General features: G+C 33.8%; 2 protein-coding genes and 1 long non-coding RNA gene across 3 annotated transcripts; 1 reads left to right on the plus strand and 2 right to left on the minus strand.

Annotated features, from left to right (window-relative positions):
- The first annotated feature begins 1,413 nt into the window (after positions 1-1,413).
- On the plus strand, positions 1,414-4,630 carry LOC114183595. The gene is made up of 4 exons (XR_003604395.1): positions 1,414-1,572; positions 1,659-1,739; positions 2,767-3,973; positions 4,160-4,630. It is a non-coding gene; the product is annotated as an uncharacterized LOC114183595 (long non-coding RNA).
- On the minus strand, positions 3,633-5,414 carry LOC114183594. The gene is made up of 2 exons (XM_028070668.1): positions 4,624-5,414; positions 3,633-4,249 (listed from the first exon to the last, which is right to left on the minus strand). The coding sequence occupies exons 1-2, from the start codon at positions 5,203-5,205 to the stop codon at positions 3,836-3,838; spliced, it is 996 nt and encodes a 331-aa protein (XP_027926469.1). The 5' UTR covers positions 5,206-5,414; the 3' UTR covers positions 3,633-3,835.
- A 13,315-nt stretch (positions 5,415-18,729) lies between these two features.
- Positions 18,730-26,117, minus strand: LOC114183246. Its single transcript, XM_028070183.1, has 7 exons — positions 25,833-26,117; positions 24,378-25,736; positions 23,616-23,756; positions 21,737-23,486; positions 21,184-21,467; positions 20,037-20,887; positions 18,730-19,933 (listed from the first exon to the last, which is right to left on the minus strand). The coding sequence occupies exons 2-7, from the start codon at positions 25,701-25,703 to the stop codon at positions 18,736-18,738; spliced, it is 5,550 nt and encodes a 1,849-aa protein (XP_027925984.1). The 5' UTR covers positions 25,704-25,736; positions 25,833-26,117; the 3' UTR covers positions 18,730-18,735.
- Between the last annotated feature and the right edge of the window lie 371 nt (positions 26,118-26,488).

Consider the following 26,488-nt stretch of genomic DNA (forward strand, 5'->3'; position numbering starts at 1 on the left):
AGTCTTCTATTGGAGTTCTGAGTTTAATTTAGATATTGCCATGAATGCAACTTAGAGTTCAAGACATGCCTTAGCAAAGGTTCCAATTTCAAGCTTTTTGTAATGAATAACATCTTGACATTTTTAGATGAAAATAATGACTAAAAAATTAATTAAACTTAAATATTTTTATTCTTTATATATTTAATTTTATGTTTTATTATCTATTAACATTTATTGTTGTGTTTTATAAAAGAAATAAAAAGACAAATAATTTAATTTTCGTCCATTTATAAAATATATTACTTATAATTTAAAAAAAATTTAAAAATTTAAAAATTTTCAAAATGTGTATAATTTAAAAGAAATTCAAAAATTTTTGGAGTGGCCGCAGTCCCTTCCAACCCCTACAATACTCCACTCTTATGTATATGAATGATTATTTAACACCACTTCCGACCCAAAATTTTAAAATAATAAATTCATAAATATTTTATTTTATATAGTGTTTAATTTTATTTTTTATCCAATGTAAATTATTCCCGAGAGATTTAGGCTCAAACTTAGATTAACTAAATCCTACATTCAGTAAAAATAAAAAAAATGAGTAAATCTTTTTAAAGTTTAAAGTTTTGAATCAAAGACGGTGTCGATTTTTATATGAATGAGACTTGTGTCTCTTGGGCAGTTACTCTCTTGACTAAATTCCCTCTCAAAAGACCATCACTGTTACCTCAGTTTGATGATGTATTCGATTGCAAGCTGGCCAGAATAAACCAAGGGAATTTGGCCAAAAACAAATGTTGCAAGATATGTGAAGCCATTCACTGAAGTCCTGTAACAAATTGCCAAGTGCTTTAAGAAAAAAAAAAAAAACAGAAGGGTCCCAGTTAAAAAAAAAAGTGAATGAGCTGCTGCCATTTTTTCTCTACTAATTCAATAAACTGCTTTTGTATGAATTCTATCATTCATTTGTGGTAGCAATTCCATGAATGAATATGACACAAGGTAAAGTGCTCACTGTATACACACAACAATTGAGATTCCTACTTTGACAGAATAATGAAAAACTGGACTACTGTACTTCATATAATCCATAACCACAATCATTGGCTTTAGAAGCTAAAGTTGATCATATGGGAAATTCTCTTACACAGTGGAATTTTGAAATCATTAAACGTAATAAATATTGAAAAAACGGGGGATGTGGTGGAGAGGCGAGGAGAAGAGTAAGCGCAAATCACTCATCAAATTAGTGACAGCACCACTACCTACAAACCGCTCCAGGTTCTATCATGGATATCAAACCCGTATAATGCATCAACGTTTCTTTGTTTGTTGAAACCCGGGGAAAACATTGGACAAACACCCCGTAACCCTGAAGTGTTTAGGGTTTGACAAAGTACGAGCTGTACCCGACCCCACATCCCAATTGACAATGGGCCTCCAAATGATGATATATAAACTAGTGTAAATAGTGAAATATTTCCGATGTGGGACTTATAAGCTCGATTTTTTTTCCTAGTCCTAAAGTCTCAATTCGATTTATATTATCGCCCACCCATCAGAAAAAATCTCATGTCCTCATTCCAGGTAGGTACACGATCCTGCAATGCCTCTTATGATTTTTTATTTATTTTCCCTTGATATGTGATTCCAGTATGGCTCAACGATATTAGATGGTAGAAGAACCCTATGATTGAAACCAAGAACAAAGTCACTCTCATAAGCTACCAAGAACCAATGGTATCCTCGATTCCGTAAGTGTTTAACAAGTGCTTTTGTCTTTCCAATATAACTTATTGCAGCAACTTAAAACTCAGTTACAGAATTTATGTCTGCTGACTCTTTCATAACTGCCGATACTTGCAAAATTTCCTTGTTCCAAAAAAAAAACTAGAAGTCTGATTTTTCTATTTTACCACTTCCCTGCTTAACTATATTGTCTTCCTTTGTAGTAATTAATAACTTCACACATTACACCCCATCACTTTGCTGACATTGTATCACTTCTGTTTGCTTTCTTCCTCTCATTTCCTGCTCTCATATTGCAACATTTATAGTTTCCATTTTCTTGTTATGATAAATGTAATGAAGTAAGATCTACTTGTATTTTTCTCATTTCTTCATCTTTCAATTGTGGATGCATAGCAGTATATATTTAATATTGGTAAAAGGGGTACCATCATTTTACAACACTGAAATCATGCTTCAATCAATTATATTGACCCTGGTCACGGACCCTGGTTTCTGACCACTACACTGACCCATTATTAACAATTTATATTATCACTGTTGTAAGTGTCGCTGTCCACAGTTTATAACCTTTGTTTGAACTCAAGATGGCAAGCGGAAGTTCACATGATTTTGACTGTATGCATATATAGCTAAAGATTCAGAAGTTACAAGTAGAGGGAGTTCAACAAATTCAATGAAGATCCCAAAGTTCATTTTCTGCCTAACATGATTAAATGTTGCAATAATTTGAGTGGTTGTGATGGAGAATCCTCTGGTAACACCACACTAAACATGTAATACTCTAGGGAAGAGTGCCAGTTTTCCTAAACCCTACTTATTGTTAAGATATCATGTTATCTTTATCTTATTTTCAGTTTCTATTGTTATTCGTTGTTGTAAGTATTTTGAACTTAGTCCATATTCTTTTTATTATAAATACAACTCCTATGTGTATTTTCTACATAAGAAAGATTAATCTTAAACCTAGTTTTATTATATTTAATACTTATTTTTTTGGATATATTCTTTTCTCATAACTTTTATATGCAGTGTCTGAATCATGCTTCTACCATTGATCTGTTGGTGTTTGACAAGTTAATCCATTTGGAAGCTATTCTTGGATTTCTTAGTTTACTTGCTGCTTCAACGTTCCCATCAGCTGGAAGTTCTAATGATTAACAAATGTTTGCTGAGTTGAACAGTGAATTTTATTTGGTGGGCTAATATTGGGAAGCTTTGCTCAAGTAATTTTCTCTTTTCTCTTAGTTGTCTTCTGTTTTAGTTTTTTGTTTAGGAGAATCCATTATTATACATTTTCTTATGCTTTTGCTTGGGCTTTCACCCTACCCTAGTATATAATTAGGACTCTTCTGTTGGTATCCGTATCACACCATTGCACCTTATCAATCTAGAATGCTGTTAAAGTGTTCTCTGACTTTTACTCTTGCACGTGAACCTTTTAATTCCAACAAATAAACCTTGTTTTGCGGTCTAGTGATTTTGTGAACTATGAATATTATGAAAATATGCCAATATGTGATACGAATATTTAACAGAGCTGGTTATAGTTGTAGTAGAAACATCGATTATATTCAGGATTTCCTCTGGATAGTACAATTTTACTTTCACTTTAAAGTATTTTAATCGTTAACTAAAATTAACTGATCTGTTCTTATGGATACTTTTCAGAGCAGGAGAACCAAGTACAGTTTTAAGTGCAGAAATCTTTTTCCTATAGAGATGTTATGCAGCAATTTGTAATCATCAAAGTTTGACTGAGCCTCTTTTGATCTAAACCACCCTTTTGTTTTTGGTTCTTTCTTTCGTTTCTACTAGAACAACTAGAAGTATTCACAATAACAAAAGAAAGTCATGAGTGGCTGTTCAGGATTTATATATTATAAATCGGTAGATTGTTTTGGATAATCAGCATATATGCTCATAGAAAGAGCATACATGATTAAGTAAATTGATTTCTATAGCAGAACAAAAACCAAGAGTTACTATTATCACCATTATTATTTTTGCTATTCTTCTTAGCAATTGTTACAAAGAATTGATCAGTAAAGTATGATTATGATCCTGAGGTTCAGGATTTGAATGCAATCAATGGGTTTTCTCAGCATTCCTGGTGTACGTTTGAAGCCACTGCTCTAGCCCAAAACTTGATCTGCTGTTTCATGTCACCTGCAGACTTATTAGAAACCCAGTTTGGAATAGGAGGAGCACAACTTTGCACCAACCATGCCTCGGATAAGTATGGTCTTCTCACGGCCTTATCTTCTTCTGTCTCGTCTCTTTTTTTCTCTTGCAAACCAGGTAGTATGTTAGCTAAACTTGGACTCAAGGTTTCTTTCTCAAATGAGAATCCTAAATCCTTGAATCCCTGAACCTCTTCATATTCAAGATCACTCAGGCTTCTCCTCATTGTTTTCTGATTCAGGTACCTACGCCTCATCTCCATAACACCCTCTGTGTTGAAGCTTTCAACCTCAGTCTTTCTCGCTGGTCTACATCTTGGAATGCTACAAGTCTGTCAAAGAAAAGATGACATAATGTGAGGACTGAATAGTTAACATCAACACCTTCAAATCAATCTGAATTTGGAAGTATATGTATATGTTTTGAACTTTACTTCGCAAAGAACTATGGACTTTTCTTAAAGTAGCATTGTAGCAGCAAGCTACACACACATACACACATATGTGTGTGTGCTTCCTGTCCTTTTCCTATGATATGAGTTTATTTATGCCAAAAACTTTGGCCTTTTTGGCCATGCTGTGATTGGTGCTGGCCACACTAAAAGCAATCATAAACTTTAGAAGGGACAGGAATCTTATACATTTGGACTTTAAATGAAAAGGAGTCTATTTCTTAATATCTTACAAAAGCAGATGACTGAAGTACCTTAGAGGTTTGCCTGGGGGGCAGGATATCATAATGGGTAGGTGTTGATGTTTGCTTGTTGGATCTGCCAGTTCTAGAATCATTTACTCTGAACTTTTCCTCTCTCCCTATGGATGGAGGCAAAGATGGTGTTCTTAGCAGTTTGCTTTTCCTTCTACTACAATCACTCTCATGCTGTCCTTTCATCTGTGCACTACGAGGTTTACTAGCTGAATGAGACACCACAGGATCGTGTGTCTGGTGCACAAATTTGCTTCCTTTTTGGCCTTCTTCTTCTTTTTCTTCTCTCAATCTCAATGGTGGCATGGATGGTGCTCTCTGGATCTTCTTGGTATGAACAAAAGCACCATTGTTTGGTGGTTTCCTTGGTGAGGAGTATGAACACACACAAGAGTCCTTCAGTGTAAAATCCGGGGGGCTGATTAGGCCAGTGGAAGGGTAAGGATCAGAGTGACACCTTGTCATCTTTGGTGTTATCTTTAACAAGTTGTCAAAGAACCAGCACTCTTCCAGAAGATCTGCAGCTTCCATTTTTTCATCTCTGCAGAAAGAAGACTCACAAGAGTTGCCAATTGGCTCCATCAGTTTCCACTTTTCCAACTGTCACCCCTTAATATGTTCTCAGCTTATATGCACACTTCTGCTTCTGCAGTCATTGAATTCTTATTAAATTAACCGAATATTGTGCACACACAGGCCAAAGATTTTACCAATAAAAATCCTCAAACCGAACTTTCTTTAAGTTCAGATTCTCAGTTGAGTTTCTCGGTATTATTTTTTGTCGAATATTAAAAATACACTGATATTAATACTTTAAAAAAATTGTAATATATTTAAAAATTTCAGTGTCCATCAATATATTTTAAAAACACAGGAACAGCACGTAAAATTCATAAGAGAATCCAAATTCGCTTTCTAGATAAACCATGTGAGATATGACACCATGTGCCTTAAAATGTCCTTATTCATTGTTTAGGTACAAAGTGCTTGGTGTCCAAAAACCAAGTGTTATTTTAATACAAAAATGGATCTCCCTTTGGCATTTCAAGAAGTGAAATAATAGTTATGAGATGGATTTGTGCAGAGAGAGCAAGTGGGGTCATGGAGCATTCAAGCTTCACAACAAAAAATAATAGATAGGGACGATTTCTTTGGGATTGCCTTTATCATGCCAGCACATCCCCATGTGCTCTGGTTTTTGTTTATGCAGCCACTTCACATCACAAACAAGTTAAATTAATCATTGTGTTTGGTTTTATTTGACTACTGCAACATCATTTGGTAATGGTGTGAAAAGGTTCCATTATTACGTTATTTTCTTTTAGATTTAATAAATATCTTCAAACATATTCAAATCTTAAAACTCATTAATCATAATACTTCTTAGCATGACCTTCATTCTTTTCTCCAGGTGTCTGTGTGGTTATATGTAGTGTTCATGACTTTTGCTGTGTTCCACAACAATTCACACCATCGGTGTTCTTAGCTGTCTAAATATTATGAGCTTTTAGAAAACTAATTCGATTTAAACTATTAGTTTAGTTGAGTTTGGTAGAGGAATGAAACCAATTATTTAATCAAATCTAGGTTGATGCTTAGTTAAGGAAGACGCCAAAAACTCTGAATTATTTTCTTGTACCTGTTGTTAACTATCGATTTACCACTCTAGAATCTTGACCAATTTGGTTAAATTTGTAAGTGTATTCTTGTTGGATAAAATTACTCTTAAATTGATTGGTTCCTCTACCTTGTTTCTATTATTGAGTTTGATTCGCAAAAAAGGATTTTGATGTTTTTTTATTTTATTCTTTTGTTTTTAACTCTAAAAAAATTAAGACAATAAATTGTTCGAATGAATCCCCACAGGGTAACGAGTATAATCTCATATCCATATTCGTACCCATTTTCTTACTATTTCAATATTAATTTTAATTAATTTTTATAAAATAATAAAAAATTACGGTAAAGGAAACATAATATTATCAAATATTCAATATTAAAAGGATGGTTGTTTCTTCGATCATTACTAAAAAAACTCATATTTCCTTCCAATTTTGTTTTGAAATTTTTTTATAGAAAATACTTATAAGTTTTGTTATGAAAAAATTTGTAGGAAATTGCTGTCAATTTTTTTGTAAAATATTTTGTATAAAACACTTTTCGCAACAAACTTTGTAGAAAATACTTGCGAATTTTATAATTTTGTAGGAAATAATTACCCACAAAGAAATTATCTGCCAATTAAAATTCTTAGAAAAAATAGAAGGAAAAAGTCTTTTCTTACAAATTTTTTCAACAAATTTGCAAGAAAATTTCAATGTAATATGATAATGTTTAGTACGGGATATCAAATACTGTGAAATAAATTATAATTTTTACATTTTAGATTAGAATACCAAATAAAATTTTATGAGAACCAAAACATTTATTAAATTTGCAAATTGCAAACATTAATGAAACCTAGTTGATAAAATTTAAAAATATTTTTTAAAAAAATATAAAAGGAAAACAAATATTCAAATTAAAATATATTTTAAATGTTTGTTTACTTCAATTTTTTTAATGCTAATGAATCTCTTTTTTTATACACTAATAAAAATTATAATACATCACTTGATCAAAATAACACAAAGAACAAATAATAAACATCATAATAAAATTTTGATATAGATCTTGTATATTTTAAACTCTATATGTTGGATGGTGATAAAAAAATATTCATAGCAATTACATTAAATTTTTATATTATAGTAAATAAAAGTTATTTATACAATTATAGTGAAAAAATTATAGTATGATTGATAATGAGTTAGAAAATAAAAAATAATTAGATAAAATATATCGAAATAATATTCTACATAATGAAAATAAACAACAAATAAAAATATTAAAAAGTTAACAAATGTGTGTCTTAAAAACAATTTGAGAGACTATTGAAAGAAATCACACAAAGAAAAACAAATGTATAATTAACGGTATGATAAGATGAAAAATACTTTAGAGATCTAAGAAAACTTTTCAAATATCAACATATATACTCAATGGTTGAGAAATAACAAAAATTGTTTTAGCAAAACAAAAATTGTTTTAGTGAAACAAAAGAGTTCTTCAAATGAAAATAATAATAATAATAAGTAAAGAATTTTTTTATATTACCTAGTAATTGAAAGGTTTATACTCAGAAGCGGACCTTTGAAAGGACACAGAGGGTCATGGCTCCCCCAAAATTTTTATTTCTACATAATTTAATTAATATATAATTTTAAATATATTTTAAAAATTACTATTTTTAATATATTTGATATTTTAATTTTTTTTATATATCTATATGTAATATATTTCTATTCTTTCTTTTTTTTTGACATTTTCAATTTCGCCTTTTTAATATTTTTAAAAATAAAATTAATTATTTTATTAACATTATCTTTTAAGTGATCACTTATTTAATTTAATCATCTTTTTATTTGACTATTTTTATTTGAAACTTAATCATTATAAATGAAAATTAATTATAGTAAAATTATAAAATTTATTTGTATTTATTTTATAAGTATAATGATAACAATAATTATAATTTTAATACTTTTTATTATCTTAAAAAAAGTAAATACAGTGTTTTTACCGATTTATATAAATATTTTGAAATTACTCTTTTGATTTTTATTTTCGTTCAAAAATGTGAAGTTAGTCATCTAGATTTTTTTAGTCCCAATTTGATCTCGGTATTTTAAAGAATGATGCAATTTGGTCATTTTTCGTTAAATTTTCTGAATTAGATCAAGGTTTTTTAATCAAAATTGAAGTTGTGAATAAGGATGATTTGTTTTGTTGGTGTAACCGACATAATCTTAGAGTCAGTCATGATGAAAAATCCTTGCTCCGCTTCAAGAAATTTAACGAAAATAACCAAATTGCATCAATTTTAAAAAAAATCATATCAAATTGAGACTAAAAAAACTAAAAGACCAACTTAACATTTTTTAACAAAAAACGAAACAAAAGAGTAATTCAACTAAAATTTTGGCACCCCTAAAATATTGGTCCAAGATTCCCCATTGTTTATGCTATTAAACACTTAAGTTGATAGTACTAAACATTTTCATATGAAAAAAATATATATAATAAATAAAAAATATTCAAAAATAATAGAAATATTCAAATGTGAGACATAAAATTTTTTTAATTGACTTACATCATTTTAACATAATTACATAAAGGTTATGATAAGATGAAAAATATATTGGAGATGCGAATGAGTTTCCTAACAAACTAAATAATTAGAAGAAATAAAAAATAAAAAGTATATATATATATATATATGTATATATATATATATATATATATATATATGTATATATATATATATATATTTGGTTACTTAATTAATTGTGAATATTTTAATAATTTAAACGAGAACAGAGATATGGCGGGAATGAGTATTATGGCGGAGATATGCACATTCCCATATCTAATTGAAAAAGTTGGGGATTCTCCATACCCATACGCAGTCAATGTGGGGATTCTTCGTCAAAATGGGAACAGGTTCGAGCAATACTCACGAGGGCGGGTTTATTTGCCATCTCTATCAGTGATTGCGGTTTTACAGAGTTGGAATTGGAAGCCATTGAAGGAGGTAAGTTTTCATTTTTGGTCGTCAATTTTTTTGTTCTTAGTGGTTATGTATTTTGAAGAGGTTTAAGGTTTGGCAGTTTTTGAAACCCCTGTTTTTGCAACGATGTAAGTTTTTTTTTAGAATGTTGTTTCCATGGTTATTGTAAAGGAGGATAAAGTTTAGGGAGGTGTTAATGACTTTCGGGATAGGTGTTGTCGTGGAGAAAACCTTCAGGGAATAGTTGTTATATATTTATAATAATATTGCAAAAATAATAGCGTTGCAGTTGTTGCAACGTTAGCAAGCCTCCCTCCTTTTTAGGATAGTGCATGTCGTTGCAGCAAGATCTCCACCACATGTTGATCCCACATCCACATTTTATGGGATTTTTTTTCACACTAGGCTTCAGTTATAGAGCATGGATTTTTTAAATCCATTAATCACCTATAAATAGGAGCTTAAATCCTTTTCCAAAACACAACCTTTCGCATCTCTCTTCTCTTATATCATAGGTTACTTACTCTTTAAAGAGTACTTATCTAGCTAGTTTCTGCTATCCTCGACATATATCTGGATGTTCCTGTTGTATCCTGGGGGATTTGTGCATATACTGCGGATAAATCATTAAGGGCAGTGTTTCCAACACGCCTCAGGAATTTACATATTTATTTTCTCATCATACTTTTACTACAATCTCAAGGATTTATTCTGTGAAATGATGGACACTACAACTCCAAACTGATCGTGGTCTCTGTATTATCTTCACCTTAGCTTCTTTTGCTTGGGCTACTTGGGCTACGTAAAACGTTTGGGAACGTGATCTAAATTTGGAAAGAAAGGAACCTGGATGGATTAGAACCAAAACCCCTATGTTCAAATGTCTGATGTTGCTGTAACGAACACAATTGTCAACACAATTGTCGGGCTCATATTCAACACTTGTTAATTTTTCGCATCTCTTTTGTGTAGAGGCGCATGCTCCGCCAACGGCATCCTGATAAAACGCTTCTACCATGATGTTGTTGGGTCTGTGTGTCTCTCCTTTCTCTTCTTTAGCTCTCCTAAGGCGGTTTCCATCATCACATTTCCCGTGTTGGTGCACATCTCGACGGAGCAAAAACTCCTCACGACGCGTGTGGGGAGGCTACAATGGCTGCAGCGACGTTCAACAACATAGGGGCGGGTGAGTTTGACGAAGGAACACAACTGTGGAAGAAGTTGCATTTGGGGCTGTTCTGTTCTCTTACGCACGGAAAGGAGATGAAGGTTGAGTGAAATGGCGTGGAAGCACAAGGTGGCTGCAACAGCTGGCACAGAGGCAACGCACGATGTCTCACATCGAAGGAGACCCACTCTAGGGAGGGTCTAACAGCGAAAACGGCTTGAATATGAAGCAAGACAATGATGAGTGTCACAATGGGGAAGCTCAACAGTTTTTTTTTTTTTTGCAATTTGGCGAAGCAAATAGGGGGGTCACGCATCCCTTGGTTTTCGCCGGCAATGTTTCCAATAGATATCAGTGTCATCGAATCTGACTCTGGTTGGCAGTGGAAGGCGAAACAACGACGATGAGGGTGAAAGAGGAGTTGGACCTGACCAACATCTTAAATGAGACAAAATGTGAAGGATGGTTCCAAACCCTTGTTTGCAATGCGTTATGTTTTTAGAGTTACTTGATTATTGGGATGATAATATAAAGTTGTGGCATGTGATCCTTTTCTATCGTAAAGGTCAGCTTTCAATTCAAAGTTTTTTAAAGTACGAGGAACCTAATTAAGGTAATATTATTTAATTAAGTGAAAAAAAATTGTGATGGCTTTTCACTTGATTACTATCCCAAAAGTGTTCTTGAGAAACTTCTTAGAAAGTTTAGAAATTATAATTGAGTGAATATTCCTTATGATACTAATTAAAGAAAAATATAGAAGAATTATTTTCTCAATCTCAGTATGCCCAAATAATTGGGAGTTTACTACTTGTGATGGTCTTTTCTAGACCATGTGTTGTTTATGCAGTAAGTAAACTAAGAAGATACACTTAATATTCTAATTAGGAATATTGAGACTTATGAGATGCTTAAGAGATTCAATGGAAGATGTCATCGAATATAGTGGATTCTTCCATTGTTCTATAAGGGTACACTGATGTTAACTGAATCTCTGATTCAGACGAGATAAAATCTTAGGGGTAGTGTGATTCCTTGGAGATCAGCCAGGCAAATGATATTGCTAGATCAACAAGAAATATGAGTATGTTGTTCTTGAAAAGAGCTAATAGTGAAGCTGAGTAGTTAACGAACTTTTTAGCTAATATTCCACTAGGAATGAAAATACATTGTGATTGCCAATCGGCAGTGGCTACTGAAGAGTGAAACAATTTCCATTGAGTATGTGAAGTCAAAATGGAATCTAATGTGAAGTTAAAATGGAATCTAGCAGATCCTCTGACAAAATCCTAGGATGAAATATTATTATAGAAACATCGAGGGGAATGAGACTTGAGCCACTTGAAACAAACAAGTGATGGTAACCCAACCTTTGTGATTGGAGATCCCATGAATAAGGCTCATATGGGTAAGAACAAGTCACTTGTTAGTTCTGATAACACTAAATTAATTGATTGATTTTAATCAATTACGCCCATTCCTATGGTGTTTATGTGTGTGAAAGTGCTAGAGACTATATTATTGAGAGGTTAAACTTTGTAATTAAAATTCTCTAAGATGTAAGAATTTTAACTTAAACAAAGTTTTAATGATTTTCATATCCTTTACGGGTGGTGTATGATTTGCAGCATATACTTGATGAAATCACCTATATGAGTGTTGAATGGGGCCACTTGTATGAGATCTTGGCATGATTTCTAGAGCACTCATGAATACTGGGCACGCGCATGGCCTAGTGTGATTGATAAACCACTGTGATTGATAAACCACTAACACACAACAAGTGTCTGTGGTTCATATAGCTTGCTATACCAACTACATTGTGTGTTAAGTTTCCCAATCTAAGATTGGTTCATATAGCTTGTTATACCAGCTCTGATGCATTACATCTTAGTTGAGACCCATGATTTTCTTTCTTTCTTTCTATCTCTTATCTTTTACAATATGTGGGGAATTGTTATATATTTATAATAATATTGCAAAAATAATAGCGTTGCAATTGTTGCAACGTTAGCAAGCCTCCCTCCTTTTCAGGATAGTGCATGTCGTTGTAGCAAGATCTCCACCACATGTTGATCCCACATCCACATTTTATGGGATTTTTTTTTCACACTAGGTTTCAGTTATAGAGCATGGATTTTTTAAATCCATTAATCACCTATAAATATGAGCTTAAATCCTCTTCCAAAACACAACCTTTCTCATCTCTCTTCTCTTATATCCTGGGTTACTTACTCTTGAAAGAGTACTTATCTTGCTAGTTTATGCTATCTTCGAGATATATCTGAGATGTTCCTGTTGTATTCTGGGGGATTTGCGTATATACTGCGGATAAATCCTTAAGGGCAATGTTTCCAACACGCCTCAGGAATTTACATATTTATTTTCTCATCATACTTTTACTACAATAGTGAGGACGAAAATTGTGTAGTGTAGTCATGGGTCTTTGACCAATGTTGGGTGAACACTCCAACCCCAACAACAATTTGTTGAAGTTGCTTATTCTTTATTGAGAGACCATGTGCTTCTTGTTTAATAGATTTTTTGAAAATAATCTACATAGACCAACACCGTATAAAGTAGTTATTATACTTGAAAAGCCCAGGGCCTTATAAACCCCTCACCAAACATGGAACTGCAATTTGCCGTTTGAAAATAACAAGGTTTTTTACTAGTCCTACATTTATCTACTTTAGATTGTGTTGATATATTTATTAGGTTTTCCTTTTTTGAAACTTTGTTTATTAATTTTTTTTGTAGATTATTTGGGAATGGTCCCTAATTGAAGAACATAAAAGCAATGGTATTTTTTAGGGTTGCACTCAATGTTTTTGAAGAAGGCATGGTGGAAGAACAGGAGGAGGAGGTTCCCCGCGATAATCATTCTGCACATTCCCCAAATAGGAAAGTGCAAAGAAATGATAACTGCATTGATTAGTTGTGGGGAGAACTCAAGAAATTGCGTGAAGACTTTTTCAAATCTTCCAGTGGTTCTGCGAAACCTCATTCTTGCCCTTTTAAACTTAGTGCTAATGTAGCGAAACAGTTCCATTGTAAATTGATGCTCAAGGAACCTCATGCATCGCATTCGCAACATAGCCCTCAACAAGGTCAAAGCTCCCATTCATTAAATAGTGTTGACCATGCTCAATAATGCCATTAAGAAGATACTCCTTTGGTATGTGAGCCTTGTTAGTACGAAGATACATGTCTCTTAGCAATTGCTCCATTCGTTGAAGCAAAAAGCGTTTCATTGGATGTCGATAAGAAATTGTTGTACAAGAATATGACGTTGCAACCACACAGGTACAATGTTTAGAATTTTTTTGAAGTTCTAAAGTCGTAAATTTGTAAATTGGTTTATTTTAATGGTGTGATTTTTTTTTTCAGAGTCATGATTGTGGATATAAATGGACAAATCTTGACCACAATTGAGTGTAGTGGGTTCTGACCTTGGAGGAAGTTTGACAACATGGTAATATTACTTATTGACATGTGTTCCTTACTTCAATTTGGAGGCACTTTTACATGTGTTACTTGAATTTGAGGCATTTCTTTGTGAATAATCAATTTGACTAGCAATTTGTTGTTAATGTAAGCTATATTGTTTGCGGGGAACAATTTCATGTACACAAAAAAAAGGATTTATGGTTCTGTGAAGAGAGTTGTTTTTAGTTTACATTTTGCGGTATTATTATTCATGCATTTAGGGATTATATTTCATAATATAATTAAGGATTGGTTATCTACCTTCTATTTTTCCTACAAATACAATTAAACATTAACATTTATCCACAAAGATGGTATATATTTTTAATCACATAATCCATATGCCAAAAGTTGTACATATACATTTATCATTTGTGACCATTGCAAAACATGTAAGTATACAACTACATCAATGTCTAAGAATATCAAAGATCAAACCGTTGAAGAATATATTCGTTGTGCATATTTTCTTCATCCAAAACCCAGTGATAGATACATTGTTCTCTAAATGGTTTGAGTTCATCTTGTAGTGGAAATAGGTGAACATTCCATACCAAGGTCATAAACCCTACCAATAATAACCTTGTCCAATGATATATTGATCAACACAAACCACACCACAACAACAGATTACAAAAAAAATAGGAAATTACAAATAAACCCTAAACAGAAAGAATGAAACTTTATCTCATATTTCAAAAGACTCCACTGATGGAAGAACAAAAGCCACCCAATAAATGGAAGCCCACTTTCTTCCACGTTTGTGTCGTTTTGCAATTTCCACCTATGGAGGACAACCAACGCAAGCGTCACAGGTAACAAATGAGATGAGAACAAACGAAAGAGAAGAGAAGTGAAGCGAAAGAACAAAAGGGATGAGAAGAGAAGTGAGAGAAGATGTGGAACTTTTAATTTCACACAAAGAAACAAAGAGAAGTGAGATTGTCTCTTTCACACATATTACATGGAATTATTTAAAACTAAATAAATTTAAACATAAGCCACGTATGAGCTATATGAAGTTTGTCAATAAAAAATTTTCAAAATATCGTTTTCCACTTAAAAAACGAAAAATTATAGAAATATACTATTACTTTTAATATATATATATATATATATATATATATATATATATATATATATATATATATATATATATATATATATTGTTTGTTTGTTTTTCTCTTCTAATAAATTCGTGCTAAGCATCATGAGGTTTTTTTCCGATGATTCAAATATTTATATTATTATAATACGGTAGTTACAAGTGTATATTTAATAATAATTGTTAAACTATTAGCTTATTTTAAAGTAAAAGCAATTTTCAATAAAAAAAACTAAAAAATCTAAACGCCAAATTTACTAAAAAATATTTATTGGTGTCGTAAATTAAAAAATTGAACACATTTTAATACATGTGAGTGGTTCTGATTTTATTTTTTTATGAAATATTCTTAATTTTTTATTCTAAAATTGAAAAGTGACACTTTTAATCTTTATTATAATATGACATTAAATAACTAATCACGTATTAAATACAAGATGTTAACTTACCATTCTAAACAAAACTGTCATCTAAAACTAAAACCAACTAACTATTTAAAAATTAAAAACATCTTTAAGATAAATAAATTAATGAAAGAATCTAGGGAGAGGATTTCTTGATTGAATAAATAGTTTTCTTTATAAGTTTTTAAGAATATTTTTGAATTATATTTAGAAAAATATAAAGTCTAAATGAATGAATTTTCATTCATTTGAATTGACTTAAATTTTTAAAAATTTAAAAATCCAACTAAAACGGTTAGTTTGATTCAAATTAATTAAATTTAGTCATATGAAATAGAAAAATACTTTGAAAAGGAAAAAAAAATACATAATTTTATTTAAAAATCTATACAATTCTATCATTTTGTTTGGATCTTGTGAGAACCTAGAAAATAATTAAGAGTAGTAGTAGGTTTTAAGAGATGACATTCAAATTATTTTATTATTTAAAAATTCAAATTATAAATGAAATTTTCTTTTCATCAAGTTTCATCTTATAAGAATCACCGTTTCGTCGAAACTTTTTTCTAAACCCATTCTTTGTCTTCTCTCTAGATCTCTATTTATAGCCCCTGTGAGACAAGGGTGGAAGTGACATGTGCGTAATCTTTGAGTCTACTCAATCACATGTCTTCTACAAGTAGAATAAAATGTCTAAGTCTTGAGAGCTAATGGACTATGATTTCATGTGTATGTTAGGGAGTGCAAGTTTTGTACGAATATTTGATTCGTTTGTATATGTTTAGATGGTTATGATAATGTGAAATTTACTATTGTTATGAGAAAACTTATAATTTCAATTATATGTTATAATTACACTAGCGTATCCTATCCTTTATTGTTTTGTGGTTTGTTTACTTACTATGATTATATCATGGAAGAGTGTGTGAAATAATAAGATTGTTGATAGTTTTAAGTTGTTGATTAGGTATATAATTTTTGTATTATATAATTTAGTGAAATTAACTTGGTTCATAATTAGTCACCTAATGTCACTAATTTAATTCCTCCGTAATTAAGAAAATAACTATAAATCATCTTAAATAAAAGTGAGAGTTGTAAAATTATTTTTCTGAAATTCGTTTATCAAAGAAAATAATAGGTAACGGGCCTTTATCTTGTACTCCAATTCTTGTGTAGCAATTTCAAATGATTTTAATTAGGAAAATATCCTTGTGAGATAATTGTGAAACACATAAAAAAACATAATGAAGGTTTAAAGATAAAGTTCTTAAATGATTTATGATGTTCCACGTAAGACTTCCCTCTTTGGAGGGTACAACATATTTTGTTACTTCCTTATAATTATAGAACAACAAAACAACTTTTTGGTATATTGGTACATATTGGTGGAACTACCTAAGTGAATATTTAACATACTCTTTGAACTCCTTCTAGAATAATCTACCTCAAGTATAAAAATTGTTCCTTTATATCTAATCACTCCTTTAGGATCTTGTTCAAACTCTACTTTTTTTTCTTTTCAACTCTAATCTTTAACTTTTTCACTTGGTATTTGAAGCATACAAAATCATAGACTATTTGGTTTAACTTTCATACATAAATTCAAGTACTTAAATTTCTCTTTTTAGTCCTTTGACCATCACCGTAGAAAATGTAATGATTGATGAATTAAAGCTTCAACTAAATATTTGTTTTAGTAAATGGTAATATAAATCAAAATCATAATTTAAAAAAAATCTAGCCTTCTTCATTATTTTAAGTTTAATTTATTCTGGTTGAACAAATCATTAAACACTTCTAAAACTAATGTTTCATATTTTTAAAACTTCAAAAATTACAACTAAATTCAAATTATGAGTTGGATAATTGACTTTAAATTGTCTAAGTTGTCATAAAGAATAAGTCAATACATTTAGCACTCATCCTAAATCTTGTCTAAATACATCACAAAAACTTCAAAATTATTGGTGGGATTAGGTAATACGGGTGAGATTAAGTAATACTAACACAATGGTTGTAGGTTAAGAGAGTAGGATGAAAGTAATTGTATTCAACTTTTTCTATTAACAAAAATTAACAACTAAAATTTATGGATAAAAGAAAAAACTAACACAATCATTTTCATCTTCAGAAAATTAGCCTCACTATCTTTTGTCCAAATGAGTTTGACTTTTATGAGTTAGCTCAGTCAATGGCAATGCCAACTTAAAGGTGCGAGGATAACATGGGATGTACAACTATTAAAGGACACGATTGATCATAATAATTTCCACGATAAAATAGTTTAATTTGATTGTAAAAACGACTTTACATCTATCAATGCATTTATTTCTTGGGAATATTATTAGAAAACGAAAATCAATATTTAGCTATTATATTTTTTAATTCCAAATATTCTAAATTATAACAGAATTATCAATCCATTATTGAACTTTAACATAAAAAAATAATAATTCTTCACTTTTCTCCTTAAAACATATCTTTAATGTCTAAGCTTTAAATTTTATTTTTTTTTAACAGTTCACAGTACCAAAACAATAAATCTAAAGATAAAATGCGTTGTCTATGTAAAATTTTAAACTTAAATTTAATATATTTTCCAAAAGAAAGTTACAATATCCTTTTCTTCTAGAATTAAAACACCTTTAAATCATGTTAATAATAAGGTTAAAAGAAAACTTGATAGATACGACAAAATTTATCTCCTAAATTTTATAATCGATTAGATTTAAAACGGTTATTTCTAATTTTTCATATCGTTATTATTAGTAATAAAGGCCTAAAAAATATGAATAAATTTTAGTGAGATAAAAGTAATAGGGAAAATTTTGAGGAGAGCTAATCACAAGGGTTGCCTTCCTCCACATCATCATTTTTCTTCCTACATCGTAGCACTTCCCGAATTTATTTTTCGGAGTACAAAACCAGTTCCGGAAATCTTTTTCCGAACAGCAATCACCCATTTTTGTATTTTTGTTACGGATTTTCCGGTAGATATTTTGATGGATGGACGAAGAAATGTGATAGGGTGCAGGATGCAACACCCATCAAACTATATGTTTTAAAAATTTGATAGACTGTAACAAGGTTTAAGCCCAAATTTCAGGATTAAAAACAAGATTTAGTACTTAATATTCTAAAAAAGAGAAGAGCAAATTTTGGGGGTTAGATTCTACAGAAATAATCATGGCTGACCACAGAGGATTGACTTGAAGTTGAAAGTTGAAGGTAGTTTCCGCGTCAAAATTATATTTGAATCTCAAAAAGGTTTTATACACAAATGCCGCATCAGCACCAAAAAATTGGCAAGAAATTCAAGCTATGAATCAAGAGCCTAATCAAAAGATCGCTTTGTCATTATTATCAACTCTCTAAGAGAACAAAGGCACAAGTTCTGAAATTTACAGTGAACTGAGACATCCTTGTCAGGGTCCATATGAACTAGTACACCATCTCTGAAAACAAATTTAAGATCATTCAGTGCCCTATCTTCAATTGCAGTTGCATCTTCTATTTCGCTTGCAGAGTGAGAAATACATTCGGCAGGCACAACATCCTTGCCTTGGTTTTCAGCATCACACGTTCTCGGGTTCAAACAATCAAGAGATGTTCCATGATTTTCATGCCTTGAGGTTTTATTTGATGAAGCAGTGAAATCTTCAGCCACAAAGCTTTTTCTAACTGCTGAAATAAGATCCACAGACAATGTTTCAACAGCATCATGGACATCTTCTACACTCCACTGGTCACCGTTCATCCCCCACTCTGTAAGAAGCATTTTCTTTGTCAATTGATGGAGACTGTGGAGACATGCAGGGCAACATTGATACAAGCAAATAACCCCCGAATCATCAGGAACACTACCATTGCTTGAAGAGACATCATTGTCTGTAACATTCTCAGGTTTATCAGATTTTACATCACTTAATGTTGCACTAATGTCTTGCGAGGATGAGAACACAATAAGTGGCTGATCAGAGACGACACGGTTACCAATCTCAATATTCCGTGTCTCTGGTTCCAAAGCAGTGTGATCTCCATTTTCAGAAAGAACCACAGTTTGAGTGCCCATGGATTTGCCGAAGTTATTTGAAGTCCCTAGTTTTTCACGCACCTCTTCATTATTTCTAGCCGTTAGAGATTCACGTTGTACTAATAGTGTTCCATTCTCCTGACTTGTAGCTGGATAAAGTGGTTGGTTTGCAGTCATAGCAGCACCAGCAGAGTTGTTGATATGCTTTTCAGAAAAATAATGGTTCTGTAGAGATCCTTCAGAACTAGCATTTCCATCATCACAATCAATATCTAAATTACCATTTTGGTTATTAGATGCAATACATCCCACCATTTCAGCAGGAATTTCGTTATGACTTTCCTCCAACGTCTTCAAATCATGATCATCTCCAGCAGCAGAAAAATGGCAGTCCTCACCTTCTATTTTGTGATTTTCACTAATGAGATGACTGTTGTTTAACGACCCACCACTTGCTGGTGTAACCTTTGTTGTATGCTCATGGGAATCCTGCTCCAGACTAAAATGGAAGGAATTATTAGAGACCAAGACACTCAAAATGATGACATGGAAAAACAGTAATACCTTACCAACCACGCATAGTAAAGGAAAAGCAGAAATACCTTAGCAATGAGTAAGCCCAGTTGTTGACCATGTCTTCTAAATAAGCCACTTGAGATAAAATACGAAAATATTGATATCTATCTTTCCCAGCTTGAATTTTGGTATTGATTTTCTCAATTAAGACCTCAAGAACCTTCCTTACATCCAGGGAAACTTCCCTAACTGATCTATAAACACCTCTGTAAGCTGATAAACCAACAGCAATCAAGCCTCTGACTAGACCAGATGCTTCTCTGCTTTTAATGCTACCAGAATTACAAGAAACTACAACCTTGTCGTGTGAATTATTAGGACGAATTATACAAGAATTGAAAGGCCAGCCCCTCCAAGGTCCACTTACATCAACACAAGGACCTTCTTTGAGTTTTGAAGTGACCCAACAAAGTTCAGCGAAGTGAGGGTATAAGAGAATTTGATAACCAAGTGTAGATATTGCCAACAACAGGGTTGACTTTCCCTTTAGTGACTTGCTGGTTGGTGTTGGTGAAACTTTCGTAAAGGACTCAAGTTGGATTTCACTCTTTTTATCATTGGCTGATCCATCTTTTCTTTGACATACCTTTTCTTTACAAATTTCTATTGATTCACAGGTTCTGTGGCGCTTTTGGCTACCCGTATGAACATGAGATCTCTGATGAATCAATTGAACCAGCTGCTTAACTACATTTCTCAAAAGCTCAAGTGCAGATAAATTAATCACCATGTCATGGTCAAAATTCCCATCAATCTGCACAGAGAAACGAGGAACAGTATGCTCCAATGGAGTTGACTGGTTGTCTTTAGATTGATAACTCTTGAAGAATTCTCTTACTTTGCAAGGAAGTTCTTTATAGGGAACTTCCGAAGTAGCCTGTAATATATGAAAAACAAAATATAAGGATCTGCTAAACAATACAAAATATTATAAATGTCAAGCTAATAGTATCATTTTGCCTGACAGTGTTGTTGGACAAATATTTGTATATGAATATTAAAAGCCACAAGAATTACTTAATATGACTATGACTATATACTAAAACATTCTAAACTGACAATTAAGAAATAGCACCCTAACATAAATCAACATTTAACTTCAAAAGAAGGAGCAAAAACCTAGCACCAATTGCGTAGAGATTTTTAATATTAAAAGCAAGAAAAAAATCATACCACAATCATCAAGGATGTGGATACACCAATGGATTCCACCTGCTCAACAAATGACATCCAAGCAAATGAAGCCTTTGTGATGGCTTGGCCATTGGCCATCTCAGTTGAGTTTTTCTCAGTATTGATCTCTCTTTCCTTCTCAACAACTTGGTTTGGTGAGAAGTAAGACTTACCTGTCTTTAAACACGAATCAGTCCTCTCAGAGACTTGAAAATGTTTCTCCAGAGCCCATAAATCAATTTTTGGCAAGAATACTACGCAAGATTGCCTGCTAGCACATTTCACTGCCACATAGAAATTAATTGTGAGTATCAGAACCAGAAGTGCTACAATTATGAAACATATGAGAACCAGTATTTTTGTATAGACCAAACAAATTCAATTCCTCTCACACATGGCATCTTTCAGTGGATAGAATAAAAAATGCATAATCTTGTAAGCCTAAGGCTGTTGGCAACATCTTATTTGATATCCAAAGCTATCATTAATAATACTTAGCCAACAGTGATACCAAAAGTACAGAAATCAACAAAACTATAAAAAAGAGACATACTTAATATTTGTGCAATCCCCTGCACCACTTCTCCATGCCCTTCTTGTAAAATAGTTGCCATATCAATCTTCTGTATTTCAATATTTCCAATAAAGCAGTGAAGAAGACAAGAAGCAAGATGTCTCTGGCCAGATCGAGGATTTCCAGAAATTAGTATCCGAAATCCTGATTTGTTGGTCAATGCAAATAAACCACTACGCATGCCAAGATGGTTCCTTGAGGAGGATTCTAGCCTCAAGTTGCTATCATTAGTATCATCTGCAGTATCATTAGAACCGATAATGCCATCAACCTCAGATAAAATACCAGAACAAGTAAGATTTCTCTTTAACTCATGAACAGAGTTGTACTCGTGAAGAAATTCATCCATATGCAACCACCAGCGATCAAAAGGCTTTTTATTTTTGTCCAGTGCAGAAATCGTAGCATCCTTTATCACAGTTACAGCTTTTGATATGGGAAGTGGTAAGCATAGACGTTCATCAAGATGTAGAGATACAAGAAGAGTGCATAATGGCTGCAATAAACAAGGAGTAAGTTGGATTGGAAGAGGGGAGCATACTACATCATTGGCAGCATTTCCAGCATCTCTTCGGGAGCAGGGTAGTGGGGAAGAAAAAACAGCCTCTAACCAGTCCCTCTCCTCCACTGCAAAGGATGGAATAGGAATTGGCTTAGAACCAGAATGTTTTTCTTCGGCAGCTAAAGTCAAGACTTCTTGCAATGGAAAATTCCTCTTCAACGCATTAATAGCTGCTTGGGTACAAAGAGCCTGGAGATCAGCACCTGCAAAGCCTGGTGTTTTTCTTGCAATCCACTCAAGCAAGGATCCGGTAATTGGTTTTGGCCACTTTTGGGTGTGAAGTGAGAGAATGGAAGCTCTGTCCTTAATTGATGGTAATGGAAAATAAATTTCCCGATCAAACCTACCAGGGCGTCTAAGGGCTGGGTCAACAGCTTCAGGACGGTTTGTCGCACCTATGACCACAACTGAACCCCTAGATTTCAGACCATCCATAAGAGCAAGCAATGTTGACACAACAGAACTATGTGTCTGGTCTTGCTGCCTAGTGCGGACGGGTGCTAGACCATCTATTTCATCAAAGAATATTATAGATGGTTGACATTTCTCAGCAACCTGAAACAATAGTCTTAGTTGACGCTCGGCATCGCCAACATATTTTCCCAAGCAATCTGCACCTTTCCGGGCAAAATATGCAATTCGTTTATCACCACGGGCACATGCACCTATCAATGCACGGACAACTAAGGTTTTCCCTGTTCCAGGATGCCCATGCAAAAGAACACCTCTTGGTGGTGTAAGCCCTAAATTATCAAATAGCTCGGGATATAACAGAGGTAAAATGACAACTTCTTTCATACAACCGATGACATCTTTGAGCCCAGCAACAGATTCCCAACCCTGAAATGAATTTTCACAGGCAGAGTCTGAACCCCCAATGTACACTGGGGCTATTCTCAATAAATCACGATGAAGCCTCTTGTTCTCACGTTTCAAAAATTCTTCATCCTCTCCACAATTTTCCAGCCATCTCTCTTCATCTCCAATATCTTTTCTACAAGCTTCATTTGATCGTTTCCTTATCTCCCACATCATTTTCCTAGCCTTCAACTTCTTTATCCGGGCTAAATATTTACTACCACGAGGTTGGAAGAGATGCCGATGATCAGTGCAGGCAATGAGAAACTTACGATGATCAAAGATGCAACCACTAGCTCTGGCACAAGGCTGCAAAACCCAGACAGAATGTTAATTCTGATAATTGTTACAAAAGAATTTTTTTTCTTGCTTGTAGTAACAAAATAAAGGGAGTTCAAAATATTTCAATTGTTCTTAACAAGAGGACTCGTAACCAACCAAGTGATAAGTTCTTGGACAACGATCAACACGACAACCAGTGGTGGCCCCTCGCCTCCCACAGCGTGTGCACTTCAATGCCCTTCCTCGGAAAAGTGCAGCCCTCACATTTTTTAAGCATCCAAAGTTGGCAAAATAAACCTGCAAAATTTTGTCAACACAAGAGTTACCAAGCTAAATTTGAGTGTGACAACTCTGAGCATCAAATAATTAAGTTGATAAAATTTAATAGGAACGAAAAATTGTATGTGTTGGTGTATTAGCTATGTCGACACATTACGATGGATAACATAATCACACAGCCTTAATATTTTACATAATCTATACTTTCAGGTCAAAACAAAGGTCTCTGTTCCTTTGGGACAGATGACTAAATTTAAATGGTGCACGTAGAACTTAAGGATAAAAGTCTATAAAAAGTGTAAAGAACTGTAAAATCATCTTATATTGCATGTAGTGTTTTAACCTACAACCAGGGCCAAGAACTGTAAAAGGGCATAGTTGTTTCATATTCCTTATGTATGTTATATTCCTAAGGAAAACGGGGAATATATTTATAAGACAACTATGTATTACCTATTAGCAGTTTAGAACTTATTATGTTTCATTAACAATGATCAGAGAAATACTCAGATTTTAGTAGGCCTAAAACATCACTGTGATCAACAAGTCAGTTGGCGATGTTATTTTTTGAAATCTTCCATAAATATGTAGTTTCATGATGCAGGCCATGTTTCAGAAACTATTAAATTAAAACCGCACCTCTGGACTCCATACAGCACAGTGCAGATGAACCCATATTCTAGCAATACCCTGGTAATCATTAATAGGACCCAACAGACGACCAAGCCATCCAGGTTCATCATCAAAACCATCCCAAATATCATAATTAGTCTCCTCTGAAGATGACGATCCACTATAAGCTTCATTCTCGCTTTCACCATTATCATGAGCTAACCTTTTTGGAGGCTTACCATCGGTCCCTCCACCACACAAACCACACCGCCTGCCCTCTTTGATACGCAGGTGACCACGCTTGTCATTTGAAGCATGTTTCAACTCCTCGTTCCTCCCAGCACTTTCATCTTTCAAGCCATTTTCATTGACATCATCCTCCTTATCAACATTTACATCTTTCAAGAAATTTTCACCATCATCAACCTCCTTACCAACGAATCCTTCATTATCTACCTGTTCAGCTGCATTACCAACACTTTTACTTTCCTTCGCACCCTCTAACTGATAATCCACTTTATCTTCACGTTCCACCTGAGACGACGATTCAATGTCATCGCCACACTCCTTCATTTGCAAATCGTTGGATAAGTTCCTCTCCTCATTCTCTACCAGGAGAGGGACACTCCCATCCGAATCAGCCATCTGATCCCCATCCTCACTTCCTACCATAGAAGGGGCATTTTCATCTGATTCATCCATCTGATCCTCTCCCGACAACTCAGTTTCCGATTCAGAATCACTCTCCTCGTCACTACTCGACAGAAGCACCACTTCCTGACTCTTACTCTCCTCCAAACTTCCACGAGACACATCATCTGCATGCCCTTCATCGTGCTTTGTGGCTTTAATCCTTCCCGGTCTCTTCGACTTAACCACTTTCGGCATCAAACCTTCCAACTCCTCCTTCCTACCAACCTCATCGTCACCTTTCTTTCCCACCACACCCTCAAAAAGCTTCCTCTTCCCACGTGGCGATTCCCCCTCCTCTTTTACCCTAAAACTTACATTCCCAACCCTTGATCTCAGCCTAGAACTCCAAGCCCCACCTGAACCTCTATTTTCCCGCCCTAAACTCGTAGGACTCTCCCCGCCACCATCAATTCCACCCTTCCGCACCCTCCGTCGTTTCTTCGGCGGAGCGGGAGATGCGTCAAGCAGCACCGGGGCACGGCGAACCCGGGAGCTCCGACGAACTCCTGCATCAGGATTCAACCCATCATTATCATCATTCAACTCACCATGGTTCCGGGTGTACTCCTCCTCACATATTGCATCCAACCTCTTGTGCTTCTTACGAAGCCGCAAACCCGATCGAGACGACGAACCCAATGAAGACGGCGATGATCGCATGACCAGAAAGCGCAGGAACCACCACACGGAAAACTAGAAGAAGAAATTACACGAAAAATGTAAAATACGGAAAATGAAAAAACGAAAAACGTTTTTGGCTCTCTCGGAAACTAGCAAATGGGCATTCACCGATTGCCTTCTCCGTCCAATTGGGTGTTCGAAAATACTCCGATTTGGCAGAAAACCGTGGCCGTTGCAACGTTGCCCACAGTTGGTCCAAGGCGGGGGAGAGAAACCGAAACCCTAGAAATCGAATCAGCGACGCATCTTCTTCGACGAGGTTTCGGTTCGATTAATGCATGTTCTCCATTTTCCGGCGAAGACTGAGTTTCTGGGATTTGGGGTTCCCAGAGTTTCTTCGTTTTCTCAGTGCTTCGTTCTCTGAAATTTGTTTTCTGTGCACAGAGAGACTAGGGCGTGTGAGAGTGAAAAATAAGAGGGTTTTGGCTCTGATATTTGTATCCTTCTTCACACGCGCGAGAATGTTCCGTGATTCACACGTGATGGTAGGTGCGGGTTGAAGGAGCAAGGACCCTTGATTTGAATAAAACCGAAAGAAAATGTGATGCACGCGCCTGATGAGGTGTTGGAATGCGTGTGGATAGTGTATTTTTCACACATTTTGTTTTAATTTCTTTTTTCTCCACACGATGTTGCCGCCAATATGAAAGTTTGCATGACCCCAAATATAAAAGCAAAATTGGGAGGGTATCGGTGTTATGCATGAAATGTTAAGATTTTGAAAGGGCAACGGCTCTTTAAAAATTTAAAATTTTGGGTATTGG

This window comes from Vigna unguiculata, chromosome 5 (genome assembly GCF_004118075.2).
Source record: "Vigna unguiculata cultivar IT97K-499-35 chromosome 5, ASM411807v1, whole genome shotgun sequence".
NCBI lineage: Eukaryota > Viridiplantae > Streptophyta > Magnoliopsida > Fabales > Fabaceae > Vigna > Vigna unguiculata.

Excerpts from the sequence above, each read along its gene's own strand:
- LOC114183246 (XM_028070183.1), bottom strand. The coding sequence starts at position 25,703 with ATGCGATCATCGCCGTCTTCATTGGGTTCGTCGTCTCGATCGGGTTTG. Across the intron at positions 23,757-24,377 it reads GTGCTGTATGGAGTCCAGAG|GTTTATTTTGCCAACTTTGG; the intron begins GTGCGGTTTTAA and ends AAAATTTTGCAG. Across the intron at positions 19,934-20,036 it reads TGGGCTTACTCATTGCTAAG|TCTGGAGCAGGATTCCCATG; the intron begins GTATTTCTGCTT and ends CTTCCATTTTAG.
- LOC114183594 (XM_028070668.1), bottom strand. The coding sequence starts at position 5,205 with ATGGAGCCAATTGGCAACTCTTGTGAGTCTTCTTTCTGCAGAGATGAA. Across the intron at positions 4,250-4,623 it reads CCCCCAGGCAAACCTCTAAG|ACTTGTAGCATTCCAAGATG; the intron begins GTACTTCAGTCA and ends TTTCTTTGACAG.